Below are 22,961 nucleotides of genomic sequence, written 5' to 3' on the forward strand. Positions count from 1 at the left end.
TTAATTTATTTTGTTCAAGCATACCTGACCAAAGGGTAACAGCACACTGTCAGAGAGAAAGATGCCATGATTATTCACACATATGTGGGTAGACCAGCAGATTGGCACATAGAAGCACATATGTGGGAATGCACAGAGGTGTTCAAATATAAAAATAATGCAAAAAAGATTAATAGATATTTGAAATCACTCTTTTTAAGAATGAATGTTATAGGTTGCATTTCTATGGTTACAGCCTTACTAGTTATATTAAAAAATAGCTGACAGTCAGATAAAAGTCTTATATTAATGTTGTGCAGGAGTCGTGGAATGAAGCATGTCATGTGCATCATTATTGTAATTCAAAATGCAAATTTGCAGGGTAACCATGGATTTTATGTTCTTAAAAGGTATAAATATGTGTTTAGATATCTATTAAGATTTAAATATAAATGTAGTGTGTATATATGTAGATATATACATATATATATATGTGTGTGTGTGTGTGTGTGTGTGTGCGTGTGTTTTGTAGTGGCTGAAACACTGAATTAATGTTGCATTAATAGATCTTACAACTGTTAATATAACTGTCTTCCTTTTTTCTATGCAAGTCTAGTATCATAACATTTCCCCATTAATGTATTAATGTTGTATTCTTCTGATCACTAATTTATTTGTGTTTTAAAAACCATGATTAGGCATTTAGAAAATATACATTGTTTAAAAAAAAGTAAATTAAAACAACAAATGTTTTTCAATGATGCTAAATTCCTTAGGCATAAACCATAAATGCGCCCATTTTACTTTTAAAAGTTTATGCAGTTTTAGCAACAGTCATCATTTTGTCCTGTTTATTTATTTACTTGCCTGTTTCCTTATTCATTTATTGTTTATTTATTTTTCTAGATTCCATACTGCAACAGCATGAATAAGAGAGCATCTGTAGTGTCTGTAAGTATCTTCAAAATTGCGTCTCATTATTAGCTTAAAATTTTGAAATGCATACTGTATGAGGATATGTTATAAAGCCTCTTACAGGCATATCCTATATCATGGATACAGAGTCTAGAAACTTTAAAAAAGGAAGTCAAATCCCACGGCAATATCAGTGTGAACAGGTCAGTAGCTTAACTATTTCTGCAGATGTCAATATAAAGCATACACCCTCAAAAGATGAATGAGTGGACCCAACTGACATGGTGTGAGTTCAACTAGGACCTTTACTGAACTCCACTAATGAAGAAGTTGATCAGAAAAGGAGTGCTCTTTGCCAGACTTGAATACAGACTTCTTTCCATAATAACCACAGTCTCAAAAATGAACCCAATGCCTCTGTCTCTGTAAAATAAGTATGTTTATTCATTAATCTTTCATCTAAAACTGATCACCATTGTCACAACATATCACAAGCCAAATAGTATGTAATTGTGCAAAAAATCAAACTCTGACTCTGCTTAAACTTCTAAAGCGAAAGTCATTCCAGTTCATTGCTAATTACCTTATCAAGCTTTCATACAACTACAGTCTTAGGTATCTCTCTCCTCTGATGCCCATCTCCAATACATAGTACGAGTCTCTTTCTGGTAGAATGCAGTTGCTTAGTATTAGGACCTAAGATACGTACGTCCTGCACTACTTTTAAACCTGGTCTTAAAATGTTCTCATTCATTGAAGCTGTCTATGCCACGTACAGTGTATAACCTGAACCCTAAACCCATCCTCCTTGACCTCCTGCTTTACTTCATGCTCTTCTTTCTACACTGTAGATTCACCACATTTTGTCAATCATTAAATCTGGATCACAGTGCTTTATTCACCTTCACCATTTTATCACTTTTACATTTTTCTCCCCTTTTCTCCTTCAGTCATCTCTGTTTTTCCTTCTTTCTCATCATTGTCTCCCTCTCCCCTACCCCCCCTTTCCTCCTGCCACCATTTTTGTTTTACATATCATAATGTGCTTTGACTTGGTCAGTGTGTATCTACCAGCACTCTTAAAACATGTCATTTGTTTTTATCCTGCTTTTATTTTTAACTTTATAGCACTTATTTCTTATGGATTACAATTTACTTACATTTCTCTGTTTGCTCCTTATGACATGCAGTTGTCTGTTTATATATTAGGTATCATCTTTAACTACTTATGCTTGTTGGTTTCCTGTCTGTTCTGTATATTACTCTGTCTTGTGCTGAGCCTTTAAATGATTTAAAGATATTGCAGCTGTACCCATTTAAATTTAACTAACTACATAAATAAGTAAATAAATAAATAAATAAATAAAGTCACATGACAAGCCCAACTGCTGGTAATCCAATCTGAGGATAAATTTACTCTCTCATCAGTATTTAATTGCATATACTTACCTATATAACATTTCGATTATGTTAAACAAAATCTACAAATGATATAGCCCACTTACTTTAAAAGAAAGATGTGGTTAATATATTGCAACTGTACATACTTATTTCAACAACCTGTACCGTCATTTTGAAAAGTAATTATCTCAAAGTGTGTAAAAATGTATGTGCATTATGAACAGTTACTAGATCATGCTGGTTTATTGATCAGCCGTCCATATCATGAATGCTGATAAGAAGTGGATTCATTGGGGATTGGTATAATGGTTAAGGTATTTACTTCACAGATGCACAGTACAGGTTTGACTCTTGCCTTTGAAAGGAAATTGGTTAGGCTTAGAAATAGCCCTCTAACATAGTACTTACCTATTGGTGGGAGGGTTTGGTATAATGGTTAAGGCCATTACCTCACAGATACAAGGTACAGGGTTTAGTTCTAACACCTCATTACTGGCTAAGCTTTTAATAGCCTGCAGACTTAATGCCTAGTATTTGCCTATGAACCTATGATTGTGAAATGCAATACAACCCAGCACAGAAGCTGGTTGAATAGTAACATATGCATCAGGAATAGACTTGAGAAGTTTCTGACTTTCTAAGTCTTGGCTATGAGCTTGAGAACTACTGGAAGAGTCATTACTTACATGAAATGTAGTGTTTTTTTAACCTCAGATTCTTCAGGTAGCACCCCAGAATTTAACAACTATACTTCTTCCAGATCTGACTGCTTAATTAAATGTTTCTCATTTTGTCTATACATCTGCATGCTTGGTCTCTCAAAAAAATATCATTCCAGCTCTTCTTCTTAACCAAGCACTATAGCAGCCATATTGCTTTTGTTCTGAAAGTCACAAATCTATATACCCATTTGTTAATTATGTAGGTCCATTGAGCACAAGGTCCCTTTTTATGGTGAATCACCTGCTCAAGTTCGCACAGTATAAAATGAGGGCTGGGGGAGTTAAACCTTGTACCACAAGAGCTATACCTCACAGTCTTAACCCTCTGTGCCAACTGACAGGCAGTCTTCATCTTCACCCTTTCCCATACTTGGAAGCTCAGAAAGATTCTACATATATATGCCATAATACAGTGCACGGGCACTTTGCCTTCCTTTCACTAAGCTTCACTTCTTATTTTTTCTGGTTATTAGTAGTTAGTATGAGGCAGGTAGCTAAGCTTTAAATGTCTTCATATTAACAACACTGCGCATTTAAAATTCTTACCAATTGCAAAACTTTATTTCCATATTCAAGAATAATACTGAAAATTCAATTCACTGAAAAGTGTAGAACAGTATATAATTGTGTAGAAAGTATGCAGTGGTGTCATTTCTTATCATAGGAGTTAGTATGGAGGTGAGGCTAGCACAGTGTATCTGAATGGTGATGTTCAGCATAATTTTGTACCCCAGATATGTAGATATTCGTATTAGCTTATGAGCACAGATTCACTTTCTGTGTTTTTTTTATTTTCTGCACAGTTGTATATATACACACACACACACACACACACACACACACACACACACACACACACACACACACACACAGGGGGGGATGGAGGTGCACAGTGGGCTTCCCCCTTGCAAAAATGTGTTTTTAGTTTATATTTCTTGTGGAGAATGTTTTCACTGAAAGGAGTTTAACATTATGAGTTTTCAATGAAAGGCATTCAACTTTATGAGTTTCAGTACTACGAAGTTTCAGTGTTACAACATTGACCCATATACATACATAAATATGTATATATATATATATATATATATATATATATATATACATAAATATGTATATATATATATATATATATATATATATATATATATATATATAGATATATATACATGGGGACACTACATAATCTTGAAAGTTTGAAATACCAAATTTCAAACTTTTGAGACCATATAGCCAAAACCCTAAACTACCGAAAGACCAGAAGCTCGAATTTCAAAATCCCGACTATCGGGAGTTTGAAATTCGTGCTTCTGGTGTTGCGGTATGGTGGAAGGGCATTTAAGTATTTCTGTTTAACTGTGTTGGTTAGGGGTTTAGTGTGTACGTGTGCGTTGTGAGTGCGATGTGTGTGTGCGAGGGGGGTGTAGGCGTGTGGTGGTGTATTTGTGTAATGCGACCTTGGAGTTAGAATATTTAAGTAGGGGGGTGTGGGGGATGCAGCCCCCTACATGGGAGGTGCAGGGGGGTTTGCCCCCCTGCTTGGCTGTAGGTTAGGTTTGCGTGTTTATGTTTTGGGGGAAGGTGTGTGTATGTGTCTGTGTGTGGTGTATGTTGTGTGTAGTTTTCAGTAATTTGAATTTCGTAGTTTTGTTTTTTCAGTATTGTAGTGTTTTGGGTGTTTGGTCTTGGGATTTTGGGCATCGGTAGAATGAGTGTTCGGTATTTTGTAGTGGATCCATATATATATATATATATATATATATATATAGATATATATATATATATATATATATATATATATATATATATATATATATATATATATATATATATATATATATAGATAGATAGATATATATGTATATATATATATATATATATAGATATATATTTATAGATATAGATATAGATATATAGCTATAGATATATAGATAGACAGATATAGATATATAGACAGATATGGATGTGTGGGTATACTCGAAAATAAATCAGACAAATTTTCTTTAACACTGACACAAGAGTCGAAAAATAAAACCATTGACAAGTAAATACTTGTGCTATGCTCTGGGACATAACCTCAGACCATGTAAGTAAAAAACAGCTTGACCCCTGCACTCCTGCACTCATATTTCCCATCCTCAATCATGTAGTGACCTCATAAACTTGTTGACCATTTGTTTAGTCAACCAAATTGTGTTAACTTTACCTAGATCAGTGGCTCCAATGTTTATGCATGTATTTTATATATTTTTAGCCTTTATTGAAAAAAATACTTGCAAGAGGATACCCCTCCATAAGAACAGGAGCATCTGCTTCTGTTGGTGTAGCTAGTTAAACTATTTGAAGTCACAGGGTAAACACTGACCTTGGCTGATCTTAACAAACACTCTAAAGTGGTTATCTCTTACAGTAATAGGAATCGGATTGGTTAGCCAAGCACTGTTACCAATGTGAAAAGGACACCTTCCTACATTCTAGAGTTGTCACCTTTATCCTAATCATGGCTGGTGTGCACATAGCTAATCCTGCAAGCCTGAATAAAATACAGTGGGCAATCAGAGAAAGAACGATCCATCTGGGATGCCAAAAAATGCCTATGTGGACCAATATTTGCCCATGGGTTATGGTTTTGTGACCCATGATGCAAGCTAGAGTCACAGATAACTTCCAGCTATGACATTTAGATCTATAATTGTAATCTTTTACACAGACTTTATCTCCTATTACAAAACTTCTCATCTTATTCCTTTTTCCTTGAAAGTCTGCTCATGAGTCCCAAGTATTCTTCAAATTGTTGTTTTAAAATCTGGTATAAACGAGTTTAAGTCCCAACTTTCATGGTATATACATGTTTATTTGAACAAACATTTTGTCATCTTCTGAGTAATTTTGTAGCTAAATAATAACAGTGAAAGTTTGCTTCTGTAGACTTATTAATTACCTTTATCAATGCCTTCACTTTGTATAGACTTATTTGATGAACTTATTTAAATGAACCACAAAATAGTACAGCAGTTACATAAAAAATAGGTTTCCTTCATAAACTTTGCAAACTCTACACCAGTAAAACATGACCAAATGTGAACTAGTAATGTTTCTAGACTACCATGTATTTGATTGCATTTTTATTGAAATTGTGGCAAAGTGTATCTTTCATAGCCTTAAAGGGTAGATGCTTTTCTCCTTACCTGTTTACAAGTTCCAGCAGACCATGATACGCATACTTCCTTTAATGCCACATACTCACTGAACAGAGGTTATTCTGCTATACAAACAAGGGAAACAGTGTTCATACTACAACCTGTTACTCTTACCTTGCTAGCAGTAAGTTATGCTGTGAGTCAGACTGCCTCCTTTTTTTAATTTCTCCAAATCTTTTGGGCTTCTAATACCATAACGGGAATGGGCCCCATTCCTAAGTCAAAGTATAATTATAGTTCATGAAATTAGTATTGTTTCACTCTTTGATGTCAGCCAAAAGTGCTCTTTGCAGCACCACCAATGTGCTCAGTAATGACTCCTTCTGCAATTCATATGGAATTACATGTATTGGTAACCTATCTAAATGCGATTGTAGATTCTTTTTTATAAGACCTGTTGCTCCTACTACTATTGGCACTGTTAGGGTATTTTTCTTCCACATTGCTCTCATTTCTGCCTACAAATCCTGATATTTTATGACTTTCTGTTTCTTTGTATGCGAGACATTGCAGTCACTGGGTGCAGCTATTTCAATGATCAATGCTACTTTTGTCTTCTTTTCATGAACCACTGTATCTGGTTTTCTTGCATCTATCTTTTGAATTGTTGGTAATGGGTGATCCCATGTGATGTAGCCTTCATCATTATCTGTGTTGCTTTGTGGCTCGTGTTTACAGTGATTTTCGGCTAATTCAGTATTATAATGTTTGCACAATCCCCAGTGAAACAGTCTTACTACATTATTATGGCTTTCAGTATACAGTCCTTCTACCATTATTATGTCACAACCAGCAAGAAGGTGTGTAACTTTTTCCATTTCTGTTTTACAAAACCTACATTTGTCTGTTTCTCATACAAATTCATTAGACTTTGTAAACCAAAGTGTCTGTAGGACACTCTCTTGGGCCACAAATATTAACCTTTCATTTTTTGGTTCGAATTCACCTCTCCTTAATGATTCCTGTGTTTGATCTTGATTAACATGAGGTTCTTCCAGGAGTTTTCTATAGTTGCAGCTATATTTATGCATTTTCTATATTTCTAGCCTTCTCATCTATAGTCTTTCTTTTGTTTTTTGGCACATTCAGTTGCTGCCTGATTTTTATTTACTTCTGGTTTGATTTCCATTCCAGCTTGACACCAATATGCTTCTGCTAGACTTAGAAGAGAAGTCATCTGAGATTTATTCACCTCATGTTTCAAAGCTTTCACTGTGTTTGGGTCGTGTGAGGTCAGAAGATATGTATGCAGCTTCACTACTGCAGATCTATACATGTAATCGATTTCAAGGAGGCCCATACCTCCTTTGCAAAGGGGAAAATATAATCTTGTTATACACTGATTTTTATAAATCAGTTGATGAGCATGAAGCCTTCTTCTTGTTTTCCTGTCTAATCTATTCAATACCTTTTGGGGCCAGTCAGTCACCTAAAAACTGTAAGGTAGGAAGGAAAAACAAATTGGTTTATAGCTTGAATTTTGTTCCTAGATGACAACTCTGTTTTTAGGATTAATTTATGTCTTCTAATATATTGCTTACTAAGTTTTATTCGCATTTGTTCATGTTTTATTGTTGATCCTTCATCACAAATACTTACACACTCTGTGTTGCTCAGGTTCTTTTATATCACATTCTTGTCCCAAACTGATGTTTTCTTGATGCTGCAGCTTTCCTGCTTTAAAGGTTGCTTTTGCACATTTATCAAGACCAAATGTCATTCTTGTAGCATTTGAAAAAGTTTTGACTACTTGCAATTGTGCTTTCAGTTTCTCAGCTGATAAGCTATACAGTTTTAAATCATCAACAAAGAGCAGATGAGAAGTCTTTACACATTGTTGCTTTCTGGGAATGGAATTATAGCCATGACTTAATCCGTTAAGCAGACAACTTTATGTGTTAAGGGCAAGGCAAAAGAGCAATGGTGACAGAGAGTCATCCTGGAATATCCCCCTTTCAATTTTTATCCCTGGAATAATAAATTGTCTTTTATCATGGTTTAACTGCAAAGTGGTTTGCCATTGTTCATGGTCAGTGTGATGCAATTTATCAGTGTAGGGTGCATCTTATACATTTTTAGGCTCTGTTGCATCCATGAATGTGGGATACTGTCTGTGACGACTGTGCCCTGGCCCAGCAATCAAGGAGCCTCAGTCCTCACCACTGACACCAGAAAGGGTGACTGCTTGAAGAAGAAAGGATAACTAATACACACAGTAAAGTACAATTTTCCTTAAGTGCACACAGAGATCACAGTCAGTCTGGGGCTGGTTGCTCCCTTGCTCACCAGGTCCCCAATAGGACTCCACACTGACACAGCTATAGGGTCCATGTCTCAGCCTAGCTGGGTAAGCTAAAACTTCCAGTACCCTCTCTGTCCAACCAGTGCTTTGTGTCCCTGCCCAAGTAGCTGACACAACACACTCACACTTTGAGAAGAGGTTATACAACTACACAGACCCTCCCGGGAAAAGGCTGGCACAGGTTTTCCAGCTGTGCCCCTATTACCCAGACCATACAGTAGTAATTCCTGCCACCACCCAACTAATAATTATCAGGTAGTAAAAGGCCCTTAGAAGGGTGTCCAATTATTACAGTGCAATATTATAATCCAATGGTAGCATGACTAAACAGTCAAGGCTTAATTTGGAGTGACTTAGACAGTAAAATCTGTAACTATGCAATGTACTTTAGAGGTTAAATTATCTCTACATAAACCAGCCACAGGTAAAGGTTTTAAAATATTTAATAATAAATAATTAAAACACAAGACAAAACTACTACAGTACAATGCTACTCAAGTTCAGAGATCACATATAAACTTAAAGCAATATCGTAGGAAAGATCTGATTTCAAAGAAAAATACTTTGTCTGACTTTCTTCTAAGTTTAACTATTCCTAAGAGAAATCACAGTGCTATTATCCTACTTACATACATAAAGCATAAGCAGTGCTGGGTTTGATAGCCAAGATAAAAATGCTCTTCTAGTCTCTCACTCAACAATAGTTTTTACACACTAACCAACAGCTCTCTAAGGCCCTCCCAAATTACATCATTGTGACACTTAGTCTGCAGTTCCCAGGCCACAAACTGCATTATTTAGCAAGCTAAGACTAGCTCAGAAGACTACAACAATAAAAGGCATTTCACATATACACTCTAGCAGAAACCAGAGCAATAAAGCACTTCCCACATGTAAATTCTGGCCCTTAACTTTAACCTTAAAACAATGGGCCTGAAACCTTCATCCAGACTCACTGGAGCCGACTTGTAAAACATCAAAAAAGATTCATAAGATCTTTTCAACTTCAAAAGACACATTTGAAATGCTTGGCTTAGTTTTCTTTACAGCAGATGGCAATGTTGAAACAATCTTGAAGTTCACATTTTACATTGTTTTCTTTCATTTAAAAAACACAAGCCTGTATTTTACATTTATTTATACAACTGACAGAATTATGTATCAAATTATATTTGACTAGGCTGACAGCCTTCACCCAACTTCCTCCAATCTTCACACTGTCAAATGTATTTTTGTAGTCAATCCATGCCATACTTCCACCTTGTACAGTTCTCCACTATGATTTTAAATCCTTTGCTCCATATGACTTTCTTTTATTGCCCTTTTGTTCTAATGCCGTAATTGAGTTTTCTTCTAAATGACTATAAACTCTGTCAACCTCAATTCCGGTGTATAAATTATAAGTTGTCAGAAGGCAAGTTATTAGTCTATAATTTTTAGGGTATCTTGCATGTTTACTCTTAATTAAGAGCATTGTTTTTCTTGTTGTTAACCATGTTGGTGTTTGCTGAGGGTGCGCATATAAATAATTTACTTATGGCTAAATCTTTGTGCAAAAATGTTAATACTTTTAACCAGAAGTTAGGTACTGCATCTGAGGCTGGGGCTTTCTAATTAGAGGCTCTTCTTAACTTTGTTTCAATCTCTCTGGGTGTTATTTCATGCTATTTCACATTCAGTACCTTTGAAGTTTTATTTATTCTTTTACTTCTTGTATCCATTTAGCATCTTTATGTTTCAAAGGATCTTCATAAATTTTTCTCCAAAATGTATCTATTTCTTCATTTTTTAGTGGTCTTTCAATTCATTTTACCTTGTTTCCCAGTTCTGTATAAAACGTTTTTGGATCATCAATAAATTGCTTATTTTGTACTTTTCCTTTATATTTATCTGTGTATCTTCTAAGTTTTTCTGCCTGTATATATTTAGTTTATTATTTGCAATAGTACATGATAAAGCCTGATCCATTAAAATACTGCACATTGCTTTTATCACATCTGTCTTTCTTTGTTGATCTGTTTCCTCTTCTATACTCTTCTAACAGTGAATCTTGCCTTAATTGCTTTCTAGCTTTCTGCATTCGATACTTCCATGATGGTATTCAATTTCTTCTCTTCCTTTCCTGTACTACCCTGTGTTCTTGTGGCAGAATTTAAACTGTTATTAATTTAGCTGCACAGTAATATAGCCTGTTTACTTCTGTTATATTGCATGGCTCTCTATGGGCAGTCCTAATTACTGTCTACATTTGTTTTATCAAACTTCTAACTTTTGGGGTTTTATTAGCCTTCTGCAGTCTATTTCTTTCATTGATCTTAATACCTCTATCTATCTCTGTTAAATCAATCAACTGTTCTCTTAGCTCATTGTCTTCTAAACTGAGGGCACATTTTTGTTCTCCATTTCTCATGGGTATTCTATAGAAAGTTCTATAACATCTTGTGACACATTATCTTCAATTTTACCCTGTTCCATCTGCTGTCTGTTATATGGGGACTGCCACAGTTTCCTGTTCCTTCCCTTGCTGTCTAGCTTCAAGTGACCGTCTATACTAGTTTCCTGGGAAAGGCTTCAAATATCTTCATATGGCAAGTGACCTTTTGCTTCCCTTTCCCCTGTTTTTTTCTTAATTTGGATGTTCATTGCTCTATCCTGCTGTGGTGCTTTCTAAGTTAGATTTTCTACACTGAATCCTTCACTTTGCAGGTACTCCATAACCTCAGTTTCTATTTCTTTAACTTCTCCATTACTAATCTTCATTTCTACTTTTCCACTTTGTCTTCTTATTTTTTGTATTGTAAAGTTTTCCATGTCCAACTTCCTTTGCCTATATTTGTCTTCAAAAATCTTTGGTGCTGCTCTTTTTGTATTGGTTAGTTTTGCTTTCTCCTTTACATAACTATTACACCATATTAAATCTCTTTTTCTTTCCCATGTCCATATCTCTTCTTCAGATGTCTCCTGATCTTTACTTTTAGGATTCGTTCCATCGTGCTGTGATGCAACCTGTGTTAGACCTTCTACACCAAATTCTTCACTTCGCAGGCAGTCCATAACTTCAACTTTTATATTTTTTTACTTCTACTTCACTAATCTTCATTTCTACATTCCCTCTTTTGGATATTATGTTTTTATTGTGAAATTTTCCATATCTGAATGCTTTTGCTTGTATTTCTCTTTGAATATTTTTAGGGCTGCCTTTTTTGTGTTGGTTAATTTGGCTTTCAACTTTGCATAAATATTGAACAGTATCAAATCTCTCTTTCTTTCCCATGTCCACTTTTCTTTTTAATACTTTTCAAAAATCTCTAGGTTTTGTCGTTTATATTTTCACACTTTCTCAGATGCTTTTTTTTCCAAACAGATCAAAGTTTCTTGGTCTATGTAATGTTTTTCACAAGTCTGTTGTATTAATGAACACAAATTTTTATTTGAAGCTTCTAACAGTTCCTGTTGTGGAAGTATTTTGCTTTTCTCTAATTTCTCTCTTAATCTTTTTGTATATCTTGTGCCTGGAAACTCTGGGCTTTTTGCATAATAGTAACAATACATAATCCCCCAGATTCAGCAAGTCCTACACGGTGTGCAGGACTAGTGCAGGAGTTCCAGCAGGCAATATGTCTGCCATGCAATCCAGGAATAAGATGTAGGGACATGCACGAGTGCTCCTGCACTAGTCCTGCATGGACTCAGCTCCTGTATGCAAATTACCCCACTTGCAGGTGAAATCCATGCAAATGAGGTGAATTTGCAATCCAGGAAGCTGGCAGCCAGCCATGCAGGACTAGTGTAATCTGCACATGCACGAGTGCTCCTGCACCTGCATGGACTCAGCTCCTGTATGCAAATTACCCCACTTGCAGGTGAAATCCATGCAAATGAGGTGAATTTGCAATCCAGGAAGCTGGCAGCCAGCCGTGCATGACTAGTGTAATCTGCAGAAATGTACTTGGTTAGTAACTGAGTACATTTCTGCAAACTGCAAAACGGAGCCATGACAGCTCCAAATAAAGGGTGGATATTATGTAGAAAGAATGCCAGTGGCCAAATATATGGCCATTGGCATGGAAAACAGTTGAAAAAATTAACTTTTATTTTTTTAGCCGATTTCAGCTGTTTAAGTGTAGGGCAGCGGCTCGCAAACGATATCGGGTGAAAAATATAACACCCCCCCCCTAAAATAAGCATTCTAACCAAACTCACTAGTTTGCTATTATACTCAATGGCAGGCAGAATGGCCAGTGAATAGTGGTTGCTAAGGGGGGAGGCTCAGTGTGGGACCTGTAACTATACATCAGCAGGCAATCCTATGCAAATGAGGGGAATGATACTGAATTCCAGATTTCCCCTCAATGCTAGTCAGCACCCAACAGTGTAAGAGCAAGAATATCTTGGTGCAAGCCTAGGAGTTAGCTGACATCATAGGGGGTGTGTGTCAGGCATACTGTAAGCGGATTGGAGCCCTGTGGCTCGGGTTTGCCCTTAGCTTAGCAGAGCTAAGCAAGGGTGTTTGTCTAAGGCTGCCTAGCACTCTTTACATTGCCTAAGCGGAGGGAAGAAAAAAAGTAAATCAGGAAATAGCAGCTCTGTGCACATTTGAGCACTGTGTTTGCACGGCGGGCCCACGGCCTTAAACAGAAAGGCAATAGGAATGGAAAACAGCAGTAGGAAGGTAATCTAAGAAAACTAGCATAGCTGGCAGGCGAAATGTATCAGAATCAGCCAATTATACAGGCAGCAGACCAACCCAGCCCAGAACACTACTATAAACTATGCAAACACCTTTCCCTCTGGTTTTTCCCACATACTCTACACCACCAGTGTATACAAGTGGGGAAATTTTAACAAAAAAAACCCAACAAAATGATAGGGGCTGCAGCAGCTATCAGACATCAACATGTGGAAGAGGCTGAGGGTGGTGAGGATGAGAATACTGTTGACCAACCCACAGTGAGGAGACGGAGAAGGGTGTACAGACCCAGGATAACCTTCCATGGGCTACATGAGCTGGAGATAGTGGAGCACTTTAGGGTGGACAGGGACCTCCTACAGCAAATTGTTGAGCTGTGCCAGCCACGCCTGACACACAGAACTAAGAGAGGGGAACCCATCCCAATGGATACCAAGATATGTTTAGGCCTAGGAATACTAGCCACAGGTACCTCCCAAAGGCCAACTGGGGATATCATGGGGATCTCACAGGCATCAGTATACAGGGTATTCCACTAATTCCTGGATGCCAGGTCAGCACATGCCAGTGAGCATGTATATTTCCTCAACATCCATGAGGTGTTGGCCAACAGTATGTGTTTCTTCCACCAAATAGCAGAATACCCTGAGGTAGTGGGTGCTATAGACTGCACGCACATATGCATCAAAGCACCACCCGGTGAGCAGGGTAGGGTCTACATCAACTACAAGGGCTTCCCCTCCATCAACTGCCAGGTCATGTGCGATGCCCACGGCATTATAAAGAATGTTTGTGATGGCTGCCCTGGAAGCTATCAGGATTCCCACATCTGGCATCTGATGCAGCTGTACCAGAGATTTGCCATTGGGGACAACCCTTAACGGTCACCTAGTGGGGGATGCTGTTTATGCACTGGAGCTGTGGTTGATGACACCCATCAGAAATGTACACACACCCGAATACATCCATAATGAGGCACACACACCGAACAGAATTATAATAGAGTGTATGTTTGGGATACTCAAGTCATGGTTTCAGTGCCTGCACACATCCAGTGGAGCCTTGCAGTACTCACCAGCTACATGTACTCATATTGTCATTGTATGTGCCATGCTACACTATATGATCCTGCAGAAGCAGCTGCAGCAAAAACAGCATGGGGCAGGGCCACACAGCTCCCCACCAGTGCCAAGGCCTGCAAAGGCACAGAGTGACTCAGAGGAGGAACAACCTGAGCCTGCCCCAGTAGGCAGATGGAGGCATGCCCAGTCTGCCCTGGCCTTGGCAAAGAGGCAACGCATAGCACATACACTGACACAGTAGGGACCCAGAGAATGACACCTCTCTCTGACTCGCACATACAGTAAAACGGATGCCAAACATGACACTACCTGTGCTCAACCATGTACAGAGAGTGTACTATGTGCATCTGACACAGGCAGCTCTCCAACACCATCCTCAATACTGACACACCCACAAGGTAAGTCACTCTCCTTACCAATTACTGAATGGAGTAGTATGTGTCATTACGTGTATCTATCATATGGATATAAGCATGTAATGGAATTGGGTGGCTGAATGGGATGCCAGCAGATAGTAGACACCTACAGTGGCAGCATGAGATCTGTAACAAATACTGGTGTCACCATAGTGACCAGTACTACATATGGTGACAAAACCCACTGCAGGAAATGTGCTGGGCCACATGTGTGTCCATATGACACACACGACAGTCAGGGAGGTTCACATACCCAACAACAGTCTCAGCCAGCAGGACAGGTGTAGACAAACACAAACAAAGGCTGTGCTAAGGCCTCTGAATGATGCTATGGGTAACCCACCCCCAGGCCTACAAAGACAGACTACATCAGGTCAGGCAGTAGGATATTAGTTCTGAAAGGTGGGAAGTCAGTAACTAATATGTAGGGCAACCAAAGCTAAGACCTGTAGTACACTGATATGCCTCTAGTCAGCATGATAGGCTAGAATACAGAATGAAATGGAGTACCTGACATACCAGTACAGTCATAGCAAATGTGTACAAGTGTCAGGTGTGCTTCCCCCCCAATTCTGTGTAGAAATGTAGAAACAGTCAGGTGTGCTCCCTCCCCCAATCCTGTGTAGAAATGTAGAAACAGTCAGGTGTGCCCCCCCAATCCTATGTAGAAATGTAGAAACAGTCAGGTGTTCCCCACCCCCAATCCTATGTAGAACTGTAGTAACAGTTTGGTGTGTGTCCCTCCCAATCCTATGTAGAAATGTAGAAACTGTCAGGTGTCCCCCCAATCCTAAGAAGAAATATAGTAGCAGTCAGGTGTGCCCCCATCCTATGTAGAAATGTAGAAACAGTCAGGTGTGCCCCCCCCATCCTAAGTAGAAATGTAGTAACAGTCAGGCGTGCCCCCCATCCTAAGTAGAAATGTAATAACAGTCAGGTGTGCCCCCCAATCCTATGTAGAAATGTAGAAACAGTCAGGTGTGCCCCCCCCAATCCAATGTAGACATGTAGCATCATGTATGTGTAGGTATAATACCAGTGCAGCACAGATGACTTGAGGTGGAAAAGGTAGCAGAATAGATTGTAGCATTTGTACAATATGCAAGTATGCGTCTGTTAGGTTGCTGTGTGTTTCTTATTGTGTGAGATTGCTCAGTATGTATGCATGTTGAGGTTTGACCTGGTGGCCATTGCCCACTACTGCCGATGACAGGGCCAAGTCCTCACAAATGCAGTGCCAAAGACAATGCTCCCTGGTATAACACATGCTAGCAGTAAGCCATTGTAAATGTATGGCAGTAATATGTGTTACCATCTGAAAGATGGACATGGCATGACTGTTGGGCTAGATATACAAGCAGTACACAGGGAAAAGTACCCCAGACATACAGTATACAATGTGTAAGTGTGAAATGGACACACCCTTAAAATTGTACATACAGGTATGCATCACATTATCTGAGCTTGTAAGAGGGAATACCGATGTCGTCTGGCCAAACACTTGCAGATCACAAAGGTGATAGGACTGATGTATTGGGAAACGGCTGATGTCCTTGCACAAGCCAGCATAACTGGAATGCCCCATGCATATCTGTGAGTCAGATGCAAGTAGTGGCCATAGCACATATGCACTCAGCTCACCCAAACACCACCCACAGGTACCCCTCCGGTCATATCCCTGCTGTTGGGAATTGGTACAATATGATCCCCACCTGTGTATGGCAATAGCAAAAGAATGCAGCATGCAGTGCAGGTGTCCTATGCAGGTGTGTCCCTATCTGTAAGCAGCACCCTGCCAGCATCCACACCACCTGATCAATACTGATAGAAAGTATTGGCGTGAACACCTAGCACACCTACCCTGTCACCCCAGGGGAATATACTGTATGGCAGTCTGGGACTTTAGGACTGAGAGAATGCAATGGCCTGCTACAGCTGGCCTGCATCAACACCAAATGGCCTACAGGCCTCTGGCAAAGGCCTGCAGCTTAGCCGTACTGCCAATGTATGTTATACTATGGACACCCAAATGACAACATAACACACTCCACATAAGCCATATGCAAGGCCATGTGGACAAACCACAGTAACATGTCCACCATGTCCCACTGCATGAACTGTGGACCAACACCAAAACACAGCTGTGATGAGGTGATAACTATAGGAAAAGTATCAGAGAATGTATGCATAAAGTGTGGAAGAGGATATAATAATGGGGGGGATGGGAGCATGGGCAGCATGGAATGTGCAAAGTGCAACACACAGCCATGTGCACATACTATCCTTGGCTTCAAACACAAAAATGGGTGGCTACAAACCTGCCTACACACCACAAAAGGGGTAATGTCCTGACTTATGATCCCTGCCTCTGGGTAACCTGTGTGAATCTGTACAGCTGTGAGGTATTGCCACAGCAAGATAAGGTCATAGTGTCTCGTCAATGGATGTAAAAGTATGGGATCTTCTGCCATCAATGTACCAAGGTGCTGAACTGGATACACAGACCCAGCAGCAAGTGTCTACAGCACCTCCTCCCGAATGACATAACTTGTCATGACTATGTAGGCGTTTGACCACAATACTGGACACAGTTGCATTCACCCTGTGTTCCCCAGGACATCACTGCGAGCAAAAATGTCCACCTGTCAGTACTTGACATAAGACATCACAGTGCATAGCAGTACATAACTAAATATCTCTGCTAACACCAGTATCATGTATCAGAAGCAGCACAGACACAATCATCTACAGTACACACTATCCCTTGCACTGTTTGACCCATATCGCCAACTGATCTACAGATATCCTGTAGAAGCAGCTTGCTAGCTGTAGCTGTAGAACACAAAGGTTTGCACTGGAGTAAAAACTACCTGGAATGGATACACACATTCAATACAGAAGGGCATACTAGACATGTTCACACACTTAGAGAAATTAAGGCAATGTCAGACAGCAACATACTGAAAGGTCATACTGGGCATGCTCACGCACTTAAAACAAATGAAGCCCATGTCTGCCAACAACAGAAGACCATACATATCTGACAGTTGCATATGTTAGTGCATATACTCCTCAGTATGCACCAGTCATGCTTGGCACACACTTTGAATAGGAATACACACATATATCCAAGGACAACACACTATAATATGCCAAAAGTACACACACATAGATGTGTGTAAGAGAGTGACAGTGACATAGAGCCTTCCATCATGAGGCCTGTCCCACCCACCACACAGCCAAATGGCTACAACCACATGATGTGTAAATGTCACTCACTGTAGAAATTAGCCACTGGTATCCCTCAGCATTAAAGACTCTGTAGTGCAAGTGCTAGCTGTGCAACATGACTGTACAAGGCAGTAGTCATCTAGCAGTTGTATACACATGCCTGTGGAATATAAACTTGTGTGTGCCTGAGTGTGGTGTGTCTACCTCTAGAAGAATGGGTTATGGCCTATGCACACACACTGCCCCCCATAGCCCTACTATGACACGCCTGCTGATGTCATTCACTTTGAAATACATCTTTGGGAAAGGAGTAGCCTAGTAATCTCTGTGGCATGTCCTATAACTATATAATGCTGTAGTGTGATAAACTAGTTAGGTATGAGTTCTAATCCCAGACATGGCAACTGTGTGTGTGTGTCTGTGTAAGGGAGCAATGCTTTTTAGGCTAGTCACACTCATTACATTTCAAATGCCCTACTTTGGCAAGGCTGGTGATGTCATTCAGTTTGAAATACACCTTTGGGAAAAAAGGAGCCCAGCCATCTCCGTGGTGCAAACTATAACTGTGTAATGCTGTAGTGTGATAAACTAAACTAGTTAGGTAGGAGTTTTAATCCAAGACATGGCAATTGTGCGTGTTTCTGTGTGTGTGTCTCTGTCTGTGTAGGGAGCAATGCGGTTTAGGCTAGTCACACACACTACATTTTAAATGCCCTACTTTGGCAAGGCTGCTGATGTCATTCAGTTTGAAAGACACCTTTGGTAAAAGAGTAGCCCAGTAATCTCTGTAGCACATCCTATAACTGTGTAATGCTGTAGTATGATAAACTAGCTAGGTAGGTGTTCTAATCCCTGACATGGCAAGTGTGTGTGTGTGTGTGTGTGTGTGTGTGTGTGTGTGTGTGTGTGTGTGTGTGTGTGTCTGTCTATGTAGGGAGCAATGTTTTTTAGGCTAGTCACACTCACTACATTTCAAATGCCCTATTTTGGCAAGGCTGCTGATGTCATTCAGTCTGAAATACACCTTTGGGAAAGGAGTAGCCCAGTAATCTCTGTGGTGTGTCCTATAACTGTGTAATGCTGTAGTGTGATAAACTAGTTAGGTAGGAGTTCTAATCCCTGACAAGGCAACTGTGTGTCTCTGTCTGTGTAGGGAGCAATGCTTTTTAGGCTAGTCACACACACTACCTATCAAATGCCCTACTTTGGCAAGGCTGCTGATGTCATTCAGTTTGAAATACACCTTTGGGAAAGGAGTAACTTAATAATCTCCATGATGCATCCTATAACTTCGTAATGCTGTAGTGTGATAAACTAGTTAGGTAGGAGTTCTAATCCCAGACATGGCAACTGTGGGGGGTTTTGTGTGTGTGTGTGTGTGTGTGTGTGTGTGTGTGTGTGTGTGTGTGTGTGTGTGTGTGTGTGTGTGTGTGTGTGTGTGTGTGTGTGTGTGTGTGTGTAGTGTGATAAACTAGTTAGGTAGGAGTTTTAATCCCAGACATGGCAACTGTGTGGGTTTGTATGTGTGTGTGCGTGTGTGTGTGTGTGTGTGTGTGTGTGTGTGTGTGTGTGTGTGTGTGTGTGTGTATCTGTCTGTCTGTGTAGGGAGCAATGCTTTTTAGGCTTTTGGCAAGGCTGCTGATGTTATTCAGTTTGAAACACACCTTTGGAAAAAAAATAGCCCAGCAATCACCATGGCACATCCTATAACTGCATAATGATGTAGTGTGATAAACTGGTTAGGTAGGCGTTCTAATCCCAGACATGGCAACTGTGTGCATGTGTGTGTGTGTGTGTGTGTGTGTGTGTGTGTGTGTGTGTGTGTGTGTGTATGTCTGTCTGTGTAGGGAGCAGTGCTATTTAGGCTAATCACACTCACTACATGTCAAATGCTCTACTTTGTCAAGGCTAAGGATGGCATTCAGTTTGAAATACACCTTTGGGAAAGGAATTACCCAGTAATCTCTGTGCCGTGCCATATAACTGCATAATACTGTAGTGTGGTAAACTAGTTAGGTAGGAGTTCTAATCCTAGACATGGCAAGTGTGTGTGTGTTTCTGTCTGCGTAGGGAGCAATGCTTTTTAGGCTAGTCCCACTCACTACATTTCAAATGCCCTACTTTGGCAAGGCTGCTGATTTCATTCAGTTTGAAATATGCATTTGGAAAAGAGTAGACCAGTAATCTCTGTGGCGTGTCCTATAACAGCATAATGCTGTAGTGTGATATAGTAGTTTGGCAGGAGTTCTATTTCCAAACATGGCAAGTGTGGATGTTTGTGTGTTTCTTTGTCTGTGAAGGGTGCAATGCTTTTGAGGCCATTCACAGTCACTACAACCTCCATTGACCTTCTTTGGCAAGCCTGCTGATGTAATTCCTAGTGAAATACACCTCTGGGAAAGGTGTACTCCAGAACTCTCTGTGGCACGTCCTATAAATGTGTAATGCTGTAGTGTAATAAACTAGTTAGGTAGGAGTTCTACTCCCAGACATAGCAAGTGTGTGTGTCTATGTTTGTCATTCATATCCTGTGTAGAGGTGGCTGTGAGTGTGTAACAACTGGACTCATTGTGGAGTGGGTTTTGCAAATTTCTTATATGGTGGCCCTATTATACGTCACAATGTCTACCTTACAAGGATAACAGATGTGAAATAGCCGAGAGGCTGGGATGCCAATCCATACCCCTACATGTGACATCAAGGCCTTGCAAACAAAGTTGGCAACCCTTGTATTACCCAGAGAACACTCTCAACCCATGTCTCATACACAAACACACTTGCCTAGGCAACAACCGCTATGTTGGTAGTACCTCACATATTGCCCACAGATAGTAACCATGGTGCGACTGCAGTGGACTAAAGTGGGCATGGCACCCTGTCCATCAGTACAATAGGCACATAAATGCAGACAGTGCACTTTCACTATGTTCCCCACTGGACACCTGCAACACCTGTGGTGCCATCAAATGTGACCCACAAAGGGCATACCATTCCTTAAACACATGCCCTGTATGGACAAATGCCACTGATACCAGGGAATACCTGCATCATGCTATCAATGTAGGTGCAGAGTCAACCTGCTGTCCATTACCAGTTCCCGCCACATGAGGTCAGGACTGGCACATCTGCTGATAATCTGTATACACAACATGGGCCAGACACCCCAGGTATAGTTCCACGTGTCACTGTACATGCATGTGGGATGTGTGCACATCCCAGAAACCATCCATGTCATGGACTAAAGAACACATACATGGCAAGCATTGCACAGCAATGGTCATACACAATAATTACCCAGTTGACTGGATGGTGAATACAATAACCACCTGTGTGGGGCAATCCAGACACTACACCCTGAGCTGCACAGCAGACCATTGTCATGCAGCCTGATGTCAAGGTATACCCTTCACCTAGCCTTGTGCAGCCTTCTGGCACAGTCAACCACTACACACCCATGAAGCAATGCACCCATGTATGTCAGTACTGGCACCCTGTGTCTGTATGTGTGGTGTATGATGCTTTCGACCACATTCACACTCACTACAACTCCCATTGGTATATTGTAGCATGCTGTCTGATATCAGACACCTTCACATACCCTTTGCCCATATCACCTCCGGATAACCCCTGTGGTGCATGTGATACCTGCACATTACTGTATTGTGGCAAACTAACTAGTTAGGAAGTGTATCCCTAACCCTGCCAAGTGTGTCAATATGTGTGAGTCTGTAAGAGAGTGTGGCTATGTTGATGCTGACACCTGTTCATGTGGACAGGCACATGTACTACACCTACCGTATCACTACCATATCACTGTTGCAGATGTCACGCAACATCACATATACATTTGGGCAGCTCCTCAACATGTAAGCTATGTGGTGCATGCAATAACTGCATAGACATGTGATAGCAATACATAGTCAGTCAGGGGGTTGAAACCCTGTACTGGCAGGTTTGTGACACATACATGCTTAGGTTTTTCTCTCCCACCCCCTCCCTGACTTAGTCTCTGTAGTCTTTCTCACTCCCTCTATGGTGGATGGGGAGAGCTATACCTGCTTTGCTTAGGCAGCAGCTTGTGTTTTGTAAGTGATTCTCATAATCAGCTGATGGCCTGTGCACAAATTGCAGCTCTTCTCTAGCTGATTGCATGTGGAACAGTTGTGGTAACATTCCATAGCCAACTACATGGAAACACACTCCAATATCTAGGAACATCATGTTGGTGTTGAGCCTTTTCATTCACTGTGAGCAGGACCTAGAGCTGGTGTTTGGCAAACAGCATTACAGTTGGATTTGGGATTTACCTCTAACAACATACACTGTGGAAATAGGCCAACACACAGAAGGGGGGGTGGGCCTGACATGACTACAGAATGTAAGTGTTGCTATTCTGCATTTGACGTAATGTCGGTATAAAAGGGTGTGTGTGGATATGGCTGGCCTACATGATTTAATACCAGTCATGACAGTGCTATGTTTTTGAAGAAACCCCTATCTGTGGGGTCATCTGCAGACTGGGCAGTGTGTGGAGCCTTTTGTTTCTTGTGTCACTCACAGAACACCTATCTGAGAACTGCAGAAGCATAGTGTGAGGATTGTAGTCAGTACATGCTGACAGCCATGAGAGTTACTGACTTCATATCCCTCATAGGACATATGTCACAACAAACCTTGGTATGCCAGTAAATGTATGAGGTTATCACAGCAACATGCCAATATTGGGGCAGTGTTCATAGCTCCAGCCACAAGTCTGTCAACCTTTGTACATATTTCATGCAGTAAGAGGTGCATATGTCTTGTACATCATTATTAATTGGCATCATACCTGATAACAAGCCAGTCAGATATTAGACTGCTAGACATGTTATGTATAGTAGGGGTTGTTTCTGAGGACATAGCTTGGCCATTCTGTGGTTGTGTGTACAGTACTGGGGTCTGTGTACCTAGGGTGATTGTCGACAGTATGTGTAATGTGCATATATACCTTGGGCTGTGCACAGACTGTGGTAGATGCCATTGTCGT

The 22,961-nt window shown here is 40.1% G+C and overlaps 1 protein-coding gene across 1 annotated transcript in view; it reads left to right on the plus strand.

The window, feature by feature from the left end:
• Window positions 1-22,961, plus strand: part of LOC122794927 — a 1,846,783-nt gene that overhangs the window by 1,296,022 nt on the left and 527,800 nt on the right. Inside the window, exon 3 of the mRNA XM_044063520.1 lies at window positions 886-930. Coding sequence (XP_043919455.1) covers window positions 904-930 — 27 coding nt within the window. The 5' untranslated portion in view covers window positions 886-903. The remainder of the gene's footprint in view (window positions 1-885; window positions 931-22,961) is intronic.

Source organism: Protopterus annectens, chromosome 2.part1, assembly GCF_019279795.1.
Source record: "Protopterus annectens isolate FY-2018-M chromosome 2.part1, PAN1.0, whole genome shotgun sequence".
NCBI classification, from domain to species: Eukaryota; Metazoa; Chordata; order Ceratodontiformes; family Protopteridae; genus Protopterus; species Protopterus annectens.